Source organism: Pan troglodytes, chromosome 1 (genome assembly GCF_028858775.2).
Source record: "Pan troglodytes isolate AG18354 chromosome 1, NHGRI_mPanTro3-v2.0_pri, whole genome shotgun sequence".
Classification (NCBI taxonomy): domain Eukaryota; kingdom Metazoa; phylum Chordata; class Mammalia; order Primates; family Hominidae; genus Pan; species Pan troglodytes.
This window is the reverse complement of record NC_072398.2, coordinates 205,397,287-205,417,594: the sequence shown is the minus strand read 5'-3', so window position 1 is coordinate 205,417,594 and position 20,308 is coordinate 205,397,287. Positions and strand designations below refer to the sequence as shown.

The window sequence follows — 20,308 nt, the reverse complement described above, 5'->3', positions numbered from 1 at the left end:
CCACCAGCATGCCGCTGAGTTGGGCTTGGAGCAGAGAACTGCAGTCACTGCCTTTTCCTTCTGCTGTGAATGCAGCAGCTCAGCTCTGGGTATCTGGCCAGACATTCCAGGGAGGCCTCAGCCAAGGTCTGAAGTCAGAGTGTAGATGGTCTCTCTTAGTGGGTCCTCTGGTCAGCCCTTAGAGCCTCAGACTATCCCCACCTCTCTCGGCTGGTCAGTTGTAGTTTTTCAGAACTGGAAGGGACAGCTCAGGTCCATTTTACAGATGGAGAAGGTGAGGCCCAGAGAGGGAATTGCCTAAGGCTGCACAGTGAGGTAGTAGCTAAACTGGAACTAGGATTCCCGGGCCGGAGCCCTGTCCAGCAGGCTCCCGTCTGCCTGGCATCCCTCCACCCTCTTGCTTTGTCTCTAAGCAGATGGCTCAGCCCGTTGGTGCACAGGCCAGTAGTAGGGTCAATAGATGTGTGTTGTGGGGGTCCGGCTGATGTCTTCCTCTCACCGGCCTGATCATACCTGCCTTCCTTTAGTCAACAGTTTCAGATACCTATTCTGCCAACATCTGTGCCAGATGAGGACTCCAATCCTGCTCATTGCCCTCAAGGAGCTTCCACTCTAGTTGGGTATAGTCGGGAGGAAACAGGAGATAGAGCATAGTGTTCCAAAAAGGCAAGGAGGAGATCTGCCTGGGGAAATCCCGGAAGGCCTCCCAGGGGAGGTGGCACCTTGCTGGGGCTTGAAGAATAATAGGATCTAGTTTGTTGTTACCAAGGACCCAGTGACATTTAGAGCAGGAAGCTGGACCCCCTGAGATGGAGAAGAGGTAGGCAGGGACCTGACACCTTCACGCTCTGCCCACCGGGGTGTTGATGCCTGTGATTGAAGCTCGGGCCACATGGTTGAGGGGTGAGTCTATGGCGCTCCTGTCCCACCTCTGGGTTGAGGGGTGAGTCTGTGGTGCTCCTGCCCCACCTCTGGGCTACCGGCCCCTCCCCGATTGAGACTCTGAGGCTGACTGGAGGCAACGAGGAGGGACCAGACAAGTGAGGGAGGGTGGGAGGCCGAGGGCTCGGGTGGCCCCTAGGTTACAGGTGCGACTGGGGGCAGAGAGGGTGCTCCATGCAGAGGGAGTTGCTGTGTGTCTCCTCCCGGGCCCACTGGGGCTCCTTGTTGGGTCCTCGTCACACACACACCCCACCCCTACTCCCAGCTCTTCACCCCTGGCCACAGCTCCAGAACTTGCAAGTATCCCAGTCACCCTGAGAGAGATGGACCTGAATCTCACCAGACCTCTGGGCAGGGGCATGGATCGGAGGGCAGGTGGGGTAGGGGAGGCCAGGTGAAGGGCATTGGTGAGCAGGGGAGTGTCCTGCTTTCTGCTTCCCCTTCTGGCCAGTTGGCACACAGCCTTAAGAGGCAGCGTGGCAGTCATGGCCTCTGGAGTCCTACAAGTGAGTTCAGGTCTGGGCTCAGGTCTTTAGCCTCAGTTTACTTCATCTGAAAAACATGGATAGTGATAGAACCCGTCTCAGAGGGTAGCTTTGAGAATCACATGAGGTGAGGTCTAGAAAGCTCTTGGCACATTGCCTGGTATGTGGTAAGGGTTCAGCTATTACTGTTTTGGGGTGTGGCTCAGTGTGGGATGGGAGGGAGAGGGGGAAGTGCCCTGCTTCCAGTCTTTACCCCATTCCTTCCTGCCTGCCTGGCCTGGGCCCCTCCTGCACAGATGGCCTAGGTACCCAGCCTGGAGGCCAAGGCTGGATTCCCAGAGTCTGCCCTGGTGGAGTGGGAATAGCAGGTTCTCTGCAACTCAGGGGAGCTGCCCTGCAGGGCATCCCACATGTGCTCAGGCCCCTGTGCCAGGTCCGGTGATGCTTCCTCCTTGCCTTTCAGGATCTCCTATTGCACAGCAGACAAGATGCACGACAAGGTGTTTGCATACATCGCCCAGAGCCAGCACAACCAGAGCCTCGAGTGCCACGCCTTCCTCTGCACCAAGCGGAAGATGGTCAGCGGGGAGGGCTGGGGCTGGCACAGGGTCCAGTGGCCTTGGCAGCCTTGCTCTGGGTGGGGGGCTGTCTGGTGTGGGAGGCAGGACCCAAAGGTGACCATTACTTAAGAAGAGGGTGAAATATCTGGGAACCCCAAGTGGGTGCCGAGAGCTAAGGGGTACAGTGGTGGGGCTGCAGGCAGGCAGGTGAACCGCCGGTCAGCTTTGTGTGGGCAGTAGCTGGCCCATGTCCCCAGTGTGTGTCTGGGCCTGTTCTCTCTGTAACGGGATTTGCTGGGTTGAGATTGTTTTGGATCTCCTGTCTTTAATATGGTCTAGGGATGCAGGGCCTTCTGGTGATTGGTCCTCGGAAATGGGAGATCAGGGGGGCCTAGGGTGGAAGGCAAAGGCGAGAGCCGTCAGAGAACCAGGCTTGCTGTGACTGGAGTGTGGAGGGCAATGGCTGTTTCTTGGTGCCTCCTGTGTGTTCATTCCAGCTGTGACCAGAGTGTGGAGGACAGTGACCGTCTCTCGGTGCCTCCTGTGTGTGCATTCTAGTGCTGGGCTTCCAGGTCTTCACTCGTTTAATTCTCACGGCTCTGCAAGGTGGCAACTGTTACTCTCTCCATTTTTTCTTCTTCTTTTTTTAAAGTTTTAATGAGGAAACAGACTCCCAGAGGCCAGCTATCTTGCTGTCAGGGTTAGAGTGGGGGTTTAAACCCACGTTTCTTCCCCTCCCTGCGTGACTGGGGAGTTCAGAGCTCCTTGTCTCATTTCCAGGACACCCCCTGACCACATCTTAGCTGGGATGAGTGGGAACCTTGGTGGTCACGGGGGATTTGTCCTGAATTTGGGGGCAAGAAGTGGAGTGGGTCAACCTTTGGCATTGCAGCTTTTGTTTCTGAGACCCCCAGGATCTGAGCATTCTCCCTATAAGGTGCTTCCTGACATCCATTGATGTAGCATTGACACCTGTTAACCTCTGTTGACAGCTCAGAGCCCCAGTCCCCATGCCCTATAGCCCTTGGAACCTAGGAGACAAGATCCCCTTCCCTCCCCTGTCATCAAAGGACATGTCAGGTACATCACAGTCTTTGTGGTCCCCAGGCTTCCTGCTGCCCATCAGGACACACTTTAGATATTGTGTAAGTTGTAACAAATGATCGCAAATTTAGTGGCTTAAAACACAAATGTATTCTCTTATGGAGAAGAAAAATGTATTCTGTGACAGAAGTAGATCAGGAGTCTAAACTAGGTCGGCAGGATTGTGTTTTTTTCTGGAGGTTCTGGGGGGAATCCATTTCCTTACCTTTTCTACCTCCCAGAAACTGATCACCTGCATTTCCAGGTTTGTGGGCCTGTCCTCATCTTCCGAGCCAGCAATGTAGCATCTTCTGGTCTCCTGATTTCATCGTCACATTGCTGCTTTTAGCTCTGACTCTCCTACCCCACTCAGCACTCCTTCTGATGACATTTGGACACTCTGAGTAATCTGGGATAATCTCCATCGCCACATCCTTAACTCACATCTGTAAAGCCCGTTTGCTGTGTAAGGCAGCATTCACGGGTCTCAGGGATTAGGATGTGGACATCTTGGGGGCGGACACATGATTCAGCCCACCACAGGTGTCATGGAAGAGGCACCATAGGAGGAGACAGTCTAGCGGTCTGATCCTGGCTGATTTGCTGTGTTACCTTGGAGAAGATTCTGCCTTTCTCTGGGCTGCTTGCCTATCAGCAGAATGAGAAGGTTGCCTCAGTGACCTCCAGGGTTGTTCTGAAAGGCCCCAGGTTCTTTTGAACACCTTGTTTCTTTCCTGCAGACTCAGTGTCGCTGGCTACTGCCTCGTGAGGTCCCAGGGCTCCAAGTTGCTGTGGCATCTCCCGTGAGTTCCCACAGATGTGACTCGTGGCTTTGTCTTTTAGGAGGCCACACAGACTTAAAAATACAGCTCCTTATGTCCCCATTGTTCATCTCTTCCTCCCCGCTGACCAGGGCAGGCCCTGGGCAGGGACAGCTGGCCCTGGGTGGGAGGGGCCTTCGACGGTGCAGAGGCTTCCTCTGGGATGAGGGGTCTGGGAGTAAGAGAGAGGTGCAGGCCCAGCTTTTACAAGGGAGACCTGGCCTGTGGTCAGAGAACTTCACACAGACTTGAGTGAAATCAGCCTACCCTCAGGCCATGAGGTCAGTTACGAGGAAAACAGAGCCAGGCCGCTGCTCAGCCACTGACTGCAGAGCCCTGACCAGGCAGCAGGAAGGGCCCCTGCCAGACACCCAAACTCTTCATCTTTCTTAATGTGTTCTTCTCGGGTTGGGTTGATGGCTGGAGTGGTTTATCCCTCTCCCTACCCTTTGCTACCTGGCCTCCCTGCTTCAGGGGCCCTGCGGAGCCCTCTCCAAGACAGCGCAGCCCAGCATGGCGTAAATACATCACCTGCTACCTCAAGGTCTTAGCCCAACCCAGGCTGACAGTGTGTTGGTGGCCTAGACATGTTGGAAATCCTAGATTCTTGGGCTAAGTGGAAGTGTTCTTGGGGGAGGCAGGAGATGGAATAGCTGCGTCAGCCTCCGCACCTGCTGGCAGCTCCACCACAGAGGTTTGGCACCGTCTGTCCTGGCCTGAGCCATGGAGAAAACATCCAAGGCGGTAGAGAACAGCCCAGCATCAGTACCTGGAACCCAGGGGGGCTTAGTTCTGGGGTGGTAGTAAATCTCACTAACTTCCCTGAAGTTAGAGTCAGTGAGACTTCCCTGAGACAGACACCTTGAATGGGGCTTTGAAGGCTGAGGAGCCAGGAGGAGTTTGCCAGGCCGAGAGAAGGGGGTGGGGTGGTGGGTGGGGAGTGCACACCAGCATGGGATTAACACACGTGCAAACGCAGAGGGGCGAAGTGAAATGGTTCCCCTGGGGTGGGTGGTGAGGCAGCTTCCGTTTGCAGCGGGCCTTGAATCAGGATGTTGAGGGCCTTGAATCGGGATGTTGACAAAACGTCACTCATTGTGGCTGGGGGCTTCCACATCCCTACTCTTCCTGGCTGGGCTGCCGGAATGAGTTCATGACCCATTGAGGTTGGGGGAGAAGGGCTCCTTTCTACATCACCCACCAGTCCGTTCAACTCTGGGGCAGCACAGCCACCCCAGGTCTCCCCTCCCTGGTGCTGCTGGGCACAGCCAGCATAGGGTTCCTCCAGGGAATCCCTTCCATCTGCCCAACCGGGAGGCCTCTGGGCTCCAAAGTGAAGGTGTCGTGCAGGTGCTGGGCCTGGGCTGATGGTAAGCAAAGTGCTACCCCCATTTCCACCCAGGCAGCACGGGGCCAGGCTGCTCCCTCCCCCATGACCACTGGCATCTTGGAGTGATCCTTGTGCAAGGTTTATGCTTCTGGGGCAGCAGGGCTGCTGGGGGGCATGTGGCTGTCTTGGTTCGAGTTTCTGGCCCCTTTTGAGCCATGAGCAGCCTGGTTCCTGGGAACAAGGAATGTGAAAAACTGGGCAAGGTAGCATCCAGTCAGGATAATAAGGCAGACCCGAAGGCCAGAGGCAGTCAGGAGGGGTGGGCATCCCGCCTGGGCAGGCCTGAGCAGTCCCTCCACCTAATGCTCGTCCTCGGATCCCTGCAGCCACCCCAGGAAGCAGGGCCCACCCCACTCCCAGTCCCTGCCCAGCCTGGGCTTGCAGCCACCTGCACACATCCACCTCTTGGGTTGTATTCAGTTTAACTTACAGCTTGGGACTTCAGGGCAAAACGGTAGGAATGTATGCAAATGAACAAGCAGATTTATGCAACTACAGTCTAAGCTTGTGTCTCCAGATTTCCAGCAGGCTTAAATAATGGCGTTTTCATATCCCTGCCACATTGGGTGTCCAGCCCTTGCTTGGGTGGATAGTGATCTGACTTGGGCTGGTAATTAGCCCATATTTTTAGTTCATGGGCAATTCTCAATGGTAACTGGGTCTATTAAACTTGATTCAGATATGACAGCTTAAATTGTAAACAGCTGCGAAGAGTTTCATACTTAATTACCATATTTAAGTTTTGCCATAAAGTGCCTGTACTTCCATCAAAAATGTAAATGTTGGAGACATTCAAATGAGGTTTTATACTTTTGTGAAGTTTAATTGGCACGGATCAGTCAGTTTGTTTAGGAATTTTAAATATTTTTTTAAAAGGAGTTTTAAAGGCAGTGGCCACAGGTCCATTTCTCAATTAAATTGAGTTGTCTGGGGGAGGACAGGGAGCGGGGCTGAGGCTGGTGAGGCCTGAACTTGTAGACTTGAAAGAGGCTGGTGCTTTCTTCTCTCAGCCAGGGCTTCAGAAGGAAGCTAGATGTTTCCGGCTATAGCTACGAACTCTGGGACTTCCACTCCCAGAAGCTGAGCTGATTAACCCTGGACTGGAATGGCTGAGAGAGGAAGGTGTTGAGATGAATATGGGCTGGGGATAGGTCCTGGGTGGAATGAGGCCTGCGCTTCAGGTGAATGTAATTCACCCAGCATTGTTGCCACCTCTGGGAGGCTTTGGCCTGCTCCCGAGGGCAGGGGTGTTCAGATTGATTCTTGCTTTTAGGGTACACAAAGCTGGGGGAAACACAGGCAGGGGAGCCAGTGACACTTTCACATGCATAGTGCCAGAGGGAGGTGGGTGGGGCTAGAGGAGTCTGGGACTGGTGACAGGAGAGAGGTGGTGACATCTGAGTTGGGTTTGGAGGGGTGAGGGGGAGTTCCCCTGGGGTGAAGGGCCGAGGTGTGGCCCTTCCTTACAGGTGGGTTATAGCACTGACCGGATTTGGTCCCCGGGCCTTCATTGACATCTTGCTCCTATCAGGAAATTGACAAGCCTTCTACTCTCTTTGTGGGATCCAGTTATAGTCCCAACCGGATCCTAACTTTCACCTCTCTGGCTGTGGCTCATTTGGGGCAATGGCTGGGCCCTTCCAATTCTGGCTTTTCTGTTCTCCAATTCCAAGGGCTAAGTCCACAGGTAATTAGGGAGGGCTTCTTGGAGGAAGTAAGCCTCACAGTTCATTGAATTCAGGGAAGCCCAAAGGGGAGGGAAAAGACCTGGAGAAGAACAGCCTTTGCAGGCAGGGGCCCTAGAGTGAGAGTGAGAACTTTGGTGGGGCCAGAGATAGTAAAGATGGGGCCCCTACTGCCTCTGCGAGGCTGTGGCCTTATGACATCCCAGGCTGCTTTGGAGACCTGGGAAGGGCCAGGACCCTGCTCTGCCCAGCAGGCATTCCAGAGCCTGGGATGGAGCTGCAGAAGCTGCAGGGAGGGAGCCAGGGGGCCTGGCCTGGAGTCCCCAGCCCTCCAGTGCAGACTTGCTCTGCCCTGGCTGACACTGCACCCCTCCCCTTCCCCACTTCCTGTTTTCAGGCACAGGCTGTTACCCTCACCGTAGCCCAGGCCTTCAAAGTCGCCTTTGAGTTTTGGCAGGTGTCCAAGGAAGGTGAGACTTTGCATCTACATTGTGGGTGTGGTGGGAGGTGGGGAGACACATAAAGGCCCTGGGGTCAGACCTGGACCGACTTCCTGCCTCATCACCCACCTGGCTTGTGACTGTGAGCAGGTCCCTTCACCGCTCAGAGTCTGGGTTTTCCCATCTGAAAAATGGGAACAGCCGTCTCCCTCCCCAAGGGTGCTTGTGAGGATTAACTGACATCCGAAAGGTTTCTTTCCTCCCGGCTGGAAACCTGAAACTGCCCCTTGAGATTGGCCACGGCTAATCACCCCTGCCCGGTAATTGCTGGAGACAGAGTGCTGGGGTCTGAGGCTCCAACATGTTGTGCCTTGGTCCTGCAGAGAAAGAGAAGAGGGACAAAGCCAGCCAAGAGGGAGGGGACGTCCTGGGGGCCCGCCAAGACTGCACCCCCCCTTTGAAGAGCTGTGAGTCCTGACGGGGAAGGGGGATTGGCCATGCGGTGTTGGGGTTGCGCTTCACCCAGGGGGGTCCCACTCCTGCCTGGGCTGGGAGAGCCTCTTGGTTTTTCACTTGTGTTTTGTTAAATAAATAATACACGTTCATTACAGATCAATTAGAAAATGTAGATAAGGGGAAGAAATAACTCATTTTAGTACATTTTCTTCTAGATATGTCCCTATGCAAATATATAAATATGTGTCTTTCTATATACTTAACATACTATCGTGTGGTTGCTTAAGAAAACTTAACTATTGTGAATACAAAAGTTTCAGTCTAAGCCATTAGTCAGGTTCTCACTCTGTGGGCAGCTGCGCATCTGCCGTGGGGAGGTGCCAGGGCTGGGCTCGGCTGGGAGGCCTGGGCAAGGCCACATCAGAGGGGAGGGTCAGGGCCAGGACAGCCCAGGGAGGGGGCCAGGAAGGAAGAGGCTGATCTCCCACTGACAGCCTGACCGGATCCCTCACAGTGGTCGCCACTGGGAACCTGCTGGACTTAGAGGAGACAGCTAAGGCCCCGCTGTCCACGGTCAGCGCCAACACCACCAATATGGACGAGGTGCCGCGGCCACAAGCCTTGAGTGGCAGCAGTGTTGTCTGGGTGAGTGGTTGTGTGGCCAGCAGATCGGTGATCCTCAGCCTGACCTCTGGGTGAGCCTGGGGCTGCTCCAGGGACCAGGCCCTGGGACCCGTGACTTGTGGGCCTCTGGGAGGACCAGACCCAGCCCGGTAGTGCCCAGGCGCAGGATAGGGGATGAACAATGTCCCTTTTGAACCTGAGGCTGCGTCCCCAACAGGCTTGGCTCCCAGCACAGCTGTCTCCTCACAATGCTTGGCCTCTTGGCCTGAGCGTCCACGGCTCTGCCCACCAGAAGACCAGCCAAAGGCGCCCTTGTTCTTGGTGTGGCAGAGCTCGCTCCTAACACCCCTCCCCCTCAGCCGCCTGAATGAGGACCCAGAGACTTGGGCAGTCACCAGCTTGGTCCCTGACTCCCTCAGGGACTCAGGGCAAGCCCCCTGACCTCTCTGTCTCAGCTTTTTCATCTCAGTAAGGGTGATGACCTCTGCCAACAGAATCTCCCCGAGGAACCTGAAATTTAATTTTAATTTTTCACTTGGAAATAATTTCAGACTGTGTTACAAAATTAGTACAAAGAATTCCTGTTCGCCCGTCATCCAGATTCCCCAATTGTTAACATCTTGCATGACCACATTACACTGGTCAGAATCAGGAAACAAACACGATACTGTGCTGTTATATAATCTATAGAACTTACACATTTCTCCAGGTGCCCCTTCAGTGTCCTGTTTCTGGCCCAGGATCCATTGCAGAATCACATGTTAACTTGTCGTCTCTTTAATTTTTAAAAATCTGGGTACTGGGGGCTCCCCTGGTGTCCCTCGAGCCTGTTCTCTGCTGTTTGGGAACCACCCTTGCCACTTGCCCATCCTCACCAGAAGGCCATGGAGGGACCTCACCTGTCGCTTTTCTACTGAGGCTGTGGGACTCCTGGCATCAGTTATCCCTCATGAACTTGGAATTTTGGCTTGGCTTTTGGAAGTAAATGAAGGCAAGAAAACTCCCTTCCCCACCCTCTTCCTTTTGGAATTTGAAAGCCATAGAAGTCATCAGGTCCAATGCCCTCCTCTTATTGAAGGAAAAGCTGAGTTTCAACGTAGAGCAGTGACTTGCCCAAGGTCTCACTGGCAGGTAGCATGGACCAGGGCACTGAACCCACCTGGGTCTCCAGACACCCTGGGACGTGGCCTTTCTCCTCTCCCACGTCTCCAGCTTTGGGTCCTTGGGCTGAGATGCTGGCGATGCACCCAGGCAGGAGGCCTGCCTGAGGCCGTGCCTCCAGGCGCCCACCCTGAGCTTGTGTCCTGAGTCCCTGTAGCTTACCCAGGGCTGGGACAAGCCCCAGCTGTGAGCATGGGCTCCCCCAAACATAGTTCTTATCTCCTGCTTTGTTTTCCCCAAGGAGCTGGATGATGGCCTGGATGAAGCGTTTTCGAGGTAATGCTAGCTTCCTGTGCTGGGCAGGGGGCCTGGTGTGCGTGGGCTGGCCCTGCTGCCCTTTCCCCTGGGGACCTTTCCCCTGATTAAGAACACAAGCCACTCGGACCCCCTCCAGAGCAACAGTCCCATCCCTCCACTCAAATGCTTCCAGGGGCAGGGAGCTCACTGGGGAGGAAACCCCTTCCAGCGTTGTCCAGAGCTGTTAGAAAGTTCTTACTGTTGAGTCAAAAACTATTCCCGGTGGCTGCTCTGCCGCAGTCTGAGCTGAGCGAAACACACTGCAGCTCAAGTTGATTTCCTCCGACTTGAGGAGGCGTGGCCTTCAAAAATGGGCTTTTTTTTTTTTTTTTTTTACAGGCTTTGCTCCCTCCACAGGTCTGTGTTTATGAACAGGGGAAGGGAGAAAGTGTTTAATGAAGCTCGTGAAGCGTTCCATAGCAGGGAAGGTCAGGCACAGCGAGGAGGTGTTTTGGTATAGCCTTTGGTGGCATTTCCCCATTTTCCCAGGGGCCATCCTTGTGGCCCCCTGCAGCTTGGGGACATGCCACTGAGAAGGCTGTGGCTGAGGAGAGGCCTGGGCAGGTCAGGGTTCCAAGCCCTGGGTCCCCGTCTGTCAGGCCTCCCTTTCTCCCTTGAGACCCTCAGCAGCCTCCTACGGCCCTCCCACATCAGGGGCTTTGTTTGGGGTTGGAGTCAGCGATTTTTGGTCCAGCGGGTGGGGACAGAGTCAGGGTCTTTGCCCTCCTGCCTCCTCCTTTCTCTTCCTTGCCTCCTTCTTGCCAGGGACTGGTGGAAACCCCTTGGTCCAGCCTGGGGCGAGGGCGACAGCGACACCTTCCCTGCCTCACTGGCTGACGACACCCGCCCTCTGAGGAAAATCTTTTGTTTGCTTTTTCCACATTATTTTGAGCATCATGTGCCCTTTATTAACAATTTTGAAAATCAGCAAAGCATTAAACAGAAAGTAACACCATCCCGTAATCCCACAGCCCAGAGTTTTGGGCTTAATTCATACTAATCCTATACATATACATTATTTTGCATTGATCAGCTCATCGTATTTGCATTTTGGGATCCTGATTTTTCACTTAACAGCGATGTGTCAGAAGCATTGCTCCAGGCTGTTAAAAGCTCCTCGTAAACACCTCTTCCATTGACTGCCTAACATTCTCTTAAGGGAAGCGGCTATAATTTACTTGACTCTCCCCTATTCTTTTGGACATGTAGGTTGTCTCCCTTTGTAAATTTATTTTTCGAACAGCATGGTGTTGACACAGTTATAGCCAAAGAATCTTCCGTGTTCCCTCCCACAGCTTGTTCCCCACCCCACCCCCACCCTCGCTGCTCCCTTTACCAGCCCCTTCTCCTCTTTCCTGGGCATGTCCCGACTGAGCTGGGGCACAGAGTGGGTGCTCTGGCCTCTCCCGGGGGTGGGTGCACCGCTGGCTGCCCCTGACTTTTCTGAGCTGTTTGACTTTCAAGGGGAGGTGCTTTGATCTGAGGTTCCTCCACCTCCCCTGAACCTGGGGCTTCCTTCTTGGGCCATGTGCCCTGCTGTTCCCCACTGGTGCCCCCTCGCGTCTGACCCTGGGGCACGCCAGCCCTCACCCAGGCTCTCGGCTCACACAGCTCTGCCTTCCAGGCTTGCCCAGTCTCGGACAAACCCTCAGGTCCTAGACACTGGCCTGACAGCCCAGGACATGCATTACGCCCAGTGCCTCTCGCCTGTCGACTGGGACAAGCCTGACAGCAGCGGCACAGAGCAGGATGACCTCTTCAGCTTCTGAGGGCCCGGGGCCAGCCGGACACAAGCAGCCCTGACACGTGACGGACCAAAGCCACCTGCTGCGGGGGAGCCAGTTCCGGGGCCCGCCTGCCACCTCTCCCAGCCCTCAGCACTGTCAGCCTGAAGATCAGAGCTGCAGCCAGTCAGGCAGGGGAGAGACTTTTCTTTTAAGCCCTGCTCTTTCTCTGAGAACCAAAAGATGCCTTGAATATTTATTCAGTGACTTCTGGCTTATGCTCAGAAGCCAGTCTGCGTCAGGCACGTCTCCTGCTGCGTGACATGTGCAGTGCTGTAATCGGCTCCCGCTTGCTCTCCTGGAGCAAGCTCTGCCCTGGCTGTGGGTATCAGGACTGTGACCAAAGCATTTCTAGTCCCTTCTCTCTTTCTAAGGACCCAGATTTCCCTGGGGGCATCCTGCTTCCTGAAAGCTGTTGGATTTCAGTGATTTTTCCCCCCACCCCCCAGCACAGGAGAGCACCCACAGCCGCAGAAGGGGAATGTGTCCTCCTGCTCTGCTTCCTCAGGGCCCAGCAGGCGGGGGTTTGAGCCCTGGACCCCAGGCTCTTAGAGACTAAGGGGCAGCTCCTGACCAAAGACGATACAGCTTGGCACTTTAAAGCATTAACAGCAGGTGTGACCCTGAGGGCTTCTCCATGGTGCTGCATTGAGTCCAGCTTTCCTTCTGCCCTTCCTCCAGGAGAAGGGGCCCAAGGTCCCCGTGGATGGTCTCCACCTGTGCTTGGAACCAGTGTAACTGGCTGCTCCCTGCTCCCAGGGACTGACAGGGGGATCATCTCTGTGACCGCCCTCCGTCAGGCCCCTCCCTGCCTTCTCCCCTCCACGCAAGGCTGTGCTCTTCCTCTGGTTTCTGTGTGTCCGTTTGAGTGTCTGCGCCCCGCCTCCCCATACTTCCTGGGATGATGTGTGAAACCTGACACCTAGATTTATTTGGAAATATTCTATGACCACTTTACAGATGAGGAAACTGAGGCCTCAAGCGTGGAGGGGTAGAGTGAAGAGTAGAACCCAGGTCTGATGCCAAAGCTGCTTTCTTCTCTGCCTCCTCCTCACGCAACTCACACCTCCTTTTCTTCTAGCTTTGTTGTCCTCCCAGGAACCAAAAAACCCCAGCTATTTTCTGACCAAAATGTGTTTCATAACAAACCATCTGGTGCCTTTCCACACAGAACTGGCAGGAGCCTCGTGTCCTGCTAGCTGTCTCTCTTGTTGATTTCCGTGAAAATGCAAGTGTTTGAAGTCTGCTCATTCCGAGGGTGAAACAAAATCCAACCCTGTCAGAATCACGCTGTTCTCTTTGCTGACACTGTGACCCTGGGTCGGGACAGACCAGCAGCAATCTGTCTTTAGAATCTCTTTCCTTCCTCCCCTTTTGCCCCCGTGGGGCTCCCGGCATCCTGAAAGCCAGCAAAGTCTGCAGCATCTTTTCCATCCTGAGGTGCCTCCCAGTGGCCTGGCTTGTCGGAGCAAGTTTCATCAGCCCTAGGGAAAACACGGCCCTCCTGGGAACCTCCTTACCTGGAGTAACCGGACACCTTAGATGGAGGTGCCTGAGGGTGGGGTGGGATTTGCAGGGTCATTATCAGAACTTGAGGATAACTTCCTTGCCCCGGCTCTGTAGCCACCTCCTTGGCACCGGCCTCTGTATTTGTCATAAGGCGGCGTGGGCGAGGCCTGACACAGGCCAGCCTTGGCACGAGGGGGCCCAGGGGTTCTGAGAAGCGCTGCCCTGTGAGAGCCACGCTGGCGTTCGTCTCCATCTCTGGCTGACGGGCTGTCCGTGTGCCTCCTGTGTGTCTGTAGACAAGTCTTGCTGTGCTTTATTTGTGAAACTTTAATGAGGAAAAAACACATAATAAATGTTCTTGTTTTGAAACGCAAGCAACGCTCATCAGGTGGAGTAGACTGGCGGCAGCGTCCGGCGGCTCCTGCCCTTTGGGGATGGCAGCAGCAGTGACCACAGGCTGGGTGGGGCCGCGCGCCCAGGGGCAGCACTGAGTGGGGGTGATGGTCTTAGGTTCCTGGGGTTGAAGGCCCAGTGGGGCCCCCTTTTCACCCAGCAGCTGGGTGTGTGTGTGATGAGGTCACCTCTGGATGACTCACGGAGGCTACACCAGGGATCTGGTGCATCGGCTGAAGCGTCTGAGAGCCCGGGCGGGGGACTGTGGCCAGGCTGTGAGTCCCCTGCAATGTGCATGAGGTTGTGTACGTGTCCACGTGGGCGTTTTCCACAGAGAGGATGTCCATTATTTCCATCACTTTTTGGATCCGCAACACTTTATCATTCCACAGACTTGCTCCGGGCTGAACGTGGACTGGGCCTGGGTCTCAGTACTGGGGACAGGGGTCCAGGCGTGGCCCAGATGAACTCGGGATGTGTGGTTTGGGTGTGTTGGGGGATGGTGTGAAGTATTTCAGTGTCTTGAGAGACTCAGGATCTAGCCCTAGCTCTGCCACTTAGAGGCTGTGACACTTGATCATCACCTCTTGAGCCTTGATTTTCCCGTGTGAAAATGGTGCAATGACCTCCCCGCTTTTTACCACCCTGGGTTTTGTGTGACTCAGTGGTGACCATCATCACATTGTTGGTAGAACACTTGTGCATTCAGGTTATCTCAGAACCAAAGGCAGCTGGAACTCAATATGTTTAAAAATGGTAAAGTAAAATCGTTAGCAACCAGTGTTAACTGAGCTCTCACTATGTGCCGAGGGTTGTGCTGAGCTCTGCACCATATTGGAACGGTTGTGCTGAGCGCAGATGGCAGATGGCATTAGCTTCCGTTACTGCTGAGGACACTGGGCTGGGAGAGGAAGGCAGCTGTGCTTCAAGTGCTGGGCGGGGCCACAGCTGAGCCGCCAACCTGTGTGGCCCTTACCCCGCCATGTCCTGGCTTCCCAGGAGCCCAGTCTGGCCATATGCTGCCCGAGATCACCTGTTGACCTGTGCGGTGACCCTCACAGAAAGGCCACTCTCTTCAGGTTCTTTCAGCCACTCTCCGGAGATTCCCCAGGCCTCTGCCCCTCAGCTGTGGCTTGTGGGGGTCCACTTGGACATGTATCTCTTTATCCCTTTGAAACAGTGGTATTTTAAGCGTCCAGAACCCAGAGGCAGAGCCCTCATATCAGCATCAGGCTGACTCCCTGTGAATTCTCAGTGGTTCATGGATGACTAAGATCCTCCCCTTTCTTCTTTCCCTCATAATCTGAAAAGACACCCAACAAGTTCATCTTTCGGTTTAAATGTGGCCAATGTCTTTAGTCTCCGGATGTCTCGGATTATGAATCCTGAGCGCCAGCCGTCTGCTCTTTCATGCATAAGGGATGAAGCCAGGGAGAACAAAGTCGCCTTTCAGATTTGACGTGACCTTCAGCTTCACTGGGTGGATGTTGGGGTCTGCTCTCCCAGGAAGAGATCCCATCCCATGTACATCTGGGGACTTTTCAACAAGCCTGGCTAGGGAATAGGGGCAGATTCGCATCTGGGGGGCCGGCTTGGGGCCTGGTCTTCCTCTGGCCATTCCCAGGTACTCATCAGAGGAGGTGCCCGTTTGTATATTAAGAAGTAACCCGGCTGGGCGCGGTGGCTCACACCTGTAATCCCAGCACTTTGGGAGGCCGAGGCGGGCGGATCATGAGGTCAGGAGATCGAGACCATGCTGGCTAACACGGTGAAACCCCGTCTCTACTAAAAATACAAAAAATTAGCCGGGCGTGGTGGCGGGCGCCTGTAGTCCCAGCTACTTGGGAGGCTAAGGCAGAATGGCGTGAACCCAGGAGGTGGAGCTTGCAGTGAGCCGAGATCGCGCCACTACACTCCAGCCTGGGCGACAGAATGAGACTCCTTCTCAAAATAAAAATAAAAATAAAGTAACCCTTGGGCCTGTTAGGTCTTTTGCACCTAACACTGGTGATACTAGTCCTTGCAACCTCACATGCTACCAGGTAGGTGGTCCTAGTCCCGTTTTCCTGATGAGGCAGCTGAGGGTGAAGGAGGATCAACAAGTTGACCAAAGTCTCACATCCACTCGGGGATCTGGGATTTGAACCCTGCTCTCTGACCCCAGCGCTCCGGATTTCCACTGCACAGTGCCTCTCCGTGCAGATCAAGGCAAACCCCAACCGACCTGGCGTGCCCTGCTCTGCCTCGCCAGCAGCCCCAGCTACCACGGAAGACACTGGAAAGCTGCTGGCCAGTGGGTGTCTCCACAGGCAGAGGCTGACTTCCTAGCTAGACACCAGAGCAGATCCCACCTCTTCCCCAGTGGCTGCCCTTTGGGGCCACTTCTCTGGACATGCCTAGTTTAGAACTCCGCAGGGGTATGTCTCATTGCATTGAGACCCTGCTTTGTCCCCAGTGGCACTGCTCAGCCTGCCAGTGGGGCCCACAGTGAGCGTTGGTGCCCCTCAGAGAAGGAAGGCTTCCTCTGGGAGGTGAATGCCAGCCTTGGAAGGGCAGGAAGGAGGGTGCACATCTTGAACACCAGCAGCATCCACACGTACCAGCTAGTTGAAGCTGCTGCACGGCGCCTGTGCTTGCAGGTATTGTTAGCCCATTTTAGAGATGATGATACCAAGGCCTGTGGAGGTTACGTGATCAGCCAGCCTCACACAGCTATTAGGAGGCAGGCCTGGGACTCAGAGCCAGTGTGTTCCCCACTGTGCTGGGTGGCCCTGCCTCTGCAGGTCACTTGGGACATTGGCAAATCAGGATGACCTTGCTTGCTTAGGAACTTCTGAACCCAGCCCAGAGTAACCTTAGCCAAGTGTCCAGCACAGAGGTACTGGATCAGATGGTGCGTTTGTGGCCAGGACAGATGTGGGCTGTGTCATGAATCCTTGTTGCCAGACAGCAATTCTGACTGCACCTGCTGAGCCCCAGCACGGCCTGTCTCAGGGTGACTGAGGCACAGCTGCCCTTGACCCCCTCGCAGTCCAGGGGTTATAGTTCATGGTGCCCTGGAAAGTCACCGGGCATGAGCTGGGCTTGCACTAGGCCAGCGGGACATTGGAAGTCAGAGCTGAGGTATGGCAGCTGGGGAAGCCAGGGCAGGCTCCTGGGAGAGGGGCATATTCCTGCTGGGCATCAAAGGAAGGGTAGAATGGTTGGCGACTGCATGTGCTAGCCTGGGAGCTCCCTGAGGACATGCCTGTCTGATTTGCCCCACGGCCTCAGTGCCCAGCCTAGCACCTGGCACAGAGCGGCCATCAGTGAGTCAGTTCATCAGGAGGGGAGAACAGCCTGGCTCCCATGAGAGCTGTGAGAAAGGGCAGCCCTGGCTCAGCAGGCAGTGCTGGAGTCCCTGCAGCCTGGGAGTCCACTTTGCCTGCTGTCAGACCCTTCCTGTGACAGCTCCCCAGTGTGCACCGGGTGCACTGGGCTTAGGCACTCTGGGTCTCCGTCACACACAGCCGATGGCATGGCATGCCCAGCCTGGTTTGGTAAAACGTTGTGTGGTCCACCTTCTGCCCCAACCAAGATCTTGGTTTTCATGCTGTCTTCAAAGTGAGATTCTAGAATGTTAGTGCTGGGAGAGCCCCTGATGGTTCCCCAGCCCACGCACTGAGCTTATAATGGGGAGTTGAGACCTGCAGAGGGCACAGGACTTGCCCGGGACTCACAGGCAGTTAAGAGAGCTGGGATCTGAGCTGTATTTTCCACCGACTCCATGCCCAGTCCTCCATCCACCTGGAGTAAAGGAGAGAGAAGTCCCTCCCACTCTTGCTAGAAGGGGGCCATGTGCTTGCGGGGAACTGGATGTGATGTTGGTAAGAAGAGGCTGGAGAAAGGACCTTGGTGGATTCTTGAGCATGTAATGAGCACCAGCTCATCATCCGTCTCTCCACTGTCCCCCTCAAGGACGCTGAAGTCTCATCTGCAGCTCAGGCTGCTGGCCAGACACCTAGAAGAGGGGGCATGGAGCTGCAGTTCCGAGTGCAGCCTCTGGGGCCACAGCAGTCAGGACTGGCTTTCAATCCCAGACGGCCGATTTTTAGCCGCAGAAACAACTTAGTAGCCTGTATCTCAGTCTCCTCACCTGTTAAATAGGATAAAGGTGCAGTCCAAACAGGGGCTGCTTTGCGGGGCGGGGGGAGGTCAGATGGGGGTGGGGAAGACCAGTTTCTCCCCAGGGGTAAGGCCCACCCAGGGTAGCCAAGGTGGGGAGGAGACAAGTTGTGTCCTACCAGCTCCCCTGATGCACCCAGGTGCACACTCAGGCCCCGCCATGTTGAGACCACCACATTATGCCCTCAGGAAAAACTCAACAAACTCTACTGTCTAGTGAGGAAAGCGTTGCAGTCTAGCTGTTTCCAGTAGGAAGGGATTTAGTGAAGAGCACCAGATCACAAAAGCCCTGGCAGGGCGAGGGTGCAGGTGGTCCCTGCAGGGGCTCAGGGATCTGGCGGCTGCTGCTCCTGTAGGTCCCAGTGGCTGCATCCCGGGGCTTAGCTGGCCGGAAGCTGCTGGCAAGGGAAGTTGGGAAGAGGTGGTTTGCAGGCATCAGCCCTTGCGGCTCAGGAGGGCACAAGGAAGGGAAGGGAAATGGTGCTGAGATGCAGCAGACCCCCTGGCACCCCACCACCCCGACACTGTTGGGGGGCAGGGAGGGTAAAAGGAGCTGAGGGAGGTTAGCCCAGAGAAAACCTGGCTGCCACACCTATGTCGGGAGCTATGCCGAGGCTTTGCACACATTATGTAATCCTTAGGACAGCCACGTGAGGCCACGAACTGACCTGATCGAGATGTGAAAAGCTAGGACAGCACCCCAGGGCTATTTCACACAGGCGGGGCCTGCTCCTGCCTCTCCCTGAGCCAGGCTCATTCATCCAATGCCCAGCGATTGAGTGCCCACCACATGCCAGGATGCATGCCAGGCGTCTGGAACATGGCAGCAAACAAAACAGCAGAAATCCCCATCCTCATGGAGCTGACGCTCCCCCAAATATGTATAAATATTTGTAAATACATAAAAATAGGTGTGGTGTAAGCACTCCAAAGGAAAAAGGGCAGGGGAGGGGATGGGGAGTGGCCTGGCTGGCAGCGCTGCTGCACCTGGGGTGGTCGGAGTTGGACAGAGTGCTGGAGGAGGTAGGGAGGCCCCAGAGAAAGGGCACCTGAGAGGGCAAAGAGCAAGCGCAAAGCCCCAGGATTGCAGTTTGGAATGTGCCAAGGGCAGGAGGAAGTCTGAGGCTGGAGAGGAGGGAGGAAGGAGGTGGACTGGGAAATGGGCTCAGAGCAGGTGCAGGCCTGGACCACAGGGCGGTGGCAAGGCTCAGACCTGCTGTGCAGGGCTCAGTGTGGGGTCTCGAGGACACAAAGGCTGCACAGCCAGGGGCAATGCAGAGACTGAGGCTGTAGGATACTGAGGCTGTCATCCAGGGTCAAGCCCAAGAGAGAGCAACCTCGGGGCTTGCAAGCAGGCAGATGGAAGGTAGAAAAGGCAACCCCATGTCCTCCTGCTCTGTTGTCCGAGCGGGGGGCTTCCAGGTTGAAGAAAAGGATGTGTGCATGGCCAGCTGCCTGGGTTTGGTGGTGGTCCCAAATCTGTGTGTCGGGAGCCCTGTGGGTGTCTGTGGGCCTCTGGCAGTAGCCTGAGTCAGAGATTGGTGTATCCCCATGTGATGTGGAGGGCTGGTGTCTCTTGGTCCCTGCCAGCCGAGCAAGAGGCTGATGCAGCGAATGTTCTGGGCATGCTATATCATTTCTCTGGGTGTGCATGAGTGAGCCTGTGTTGGCTCTGTGGGCCTGTATGTGCCAGGAGCGTGTAGACCTGAAGGTCTGTACATGAGTCAAGGGTGAGAGGCCTGTGTGTTTCCTTGTGCGTCTGTGGGTTCCTGCTTGTCTGTAGTGGGCAGCAGTGAGGGGTGTCTTTGACTTTGGCCTGTCATTGTCTGTTTCATGCTCACTTGACATTCCACAGCTCAGCTCTAGTTCTTGGAACGAATGGAAACAGCACCCAGGACCCAGTAGGACTGGCCTGTGCTTCTTGGGTACTTGGGTTCAGGGTCTCCTCCCCAAGGGTCTCTGACAGCTGAGGTAGGGACGACTCACCGTCCTGGTCCCCAAATGCAGTGCTTTAAATCAGAGACCCTTTCTTCAGGCCGCAAGGCTGGACCAGGGCTCTCACTACCCGGGTGGGAAGACTGTATGATGTTTGGGCCTTGCCAGCCCCAAGGAAGGGTCAGATCTCTAAACCTGGGGGCCTCCTGGGAAAGCCAGGACTCCAGCACTGTGGAAAGAGCATGGAGGTAGAAGTCAAAAGGACCTGGGTTCAAATCCCACTTTTGCCCAGGCATAGGGGCTCATGCCTGTAATCCAAGCACTTTGGAAGGCTGAGGCAGGTGAATCACTAGAGTCCGGAAATTTGAGACCAGCATGAGCAACCTGGAGAAACCTTGTCTCTACTAAAAAAAAAAAAAAAAAAAAAAAAAAACCAGCTGCGCATGGTGGCATGCATCTGTAGTCCCAGCTACTCAGGAGACTGAGGTGGGAAGATCACTTGAGCCTGGAAAGTCAAGGCTGTAGTGAGCTGTGATTGCACCACTGTACTCCAGCCTCGGCCACAGAATGAGACCCTGT

The 20,308-nt window shown here is 55.1% G+C and overlaps 1 protein-coding gene across 12 annotated transcripts in view; it reads left to right on the top strand.

The window, feature by feature from the left end:
- Positions 1-20,308, top strand: part of LDLRAP1 (low density lipoprotein receptor adaptor protein 1) — a 47,538-nt gene that overhangs the window by 11,663 nt on the left and 15,567 nt on the right. For 3 of the 12 annotated variants that reach the window (XM_016956563.4, XM_054664040.2, XM_054664013.2), the window contains exons 4-9: positions 1,891-2,005; positions 3,811-3,873; positions 7,364-7,436; positions 7,790-7,873; positions 8,377-8,507; positions 9,889-9,923. In XM_016956563.4, the coding sequence (XP_016812052.1) occupies positions 1,891-2,005; positions 3,811-3,873; positions 7,364-7,436; positions 7,790-7,873; positions 8,377-8,507; positions 9,889-9,923 (501 nt within the window). Of the gene's footprint in view, positions 1-1,890; positions 2,006-3,810; positions 3,874-7,363; positions 7,437-7,789; positions 7,874-8,376; positions 8,508-9,195; positions 9,478-9,888; positions 9,924-10,283; positions 10,302-11,568; positions 13,612-20,308 lie in introns of those variants that run through there. The other 9 variants (XM_016956561.3, XM_063804184.1, XM_063804171.1 and 6 more) reach the window with 7 other exon arrangements.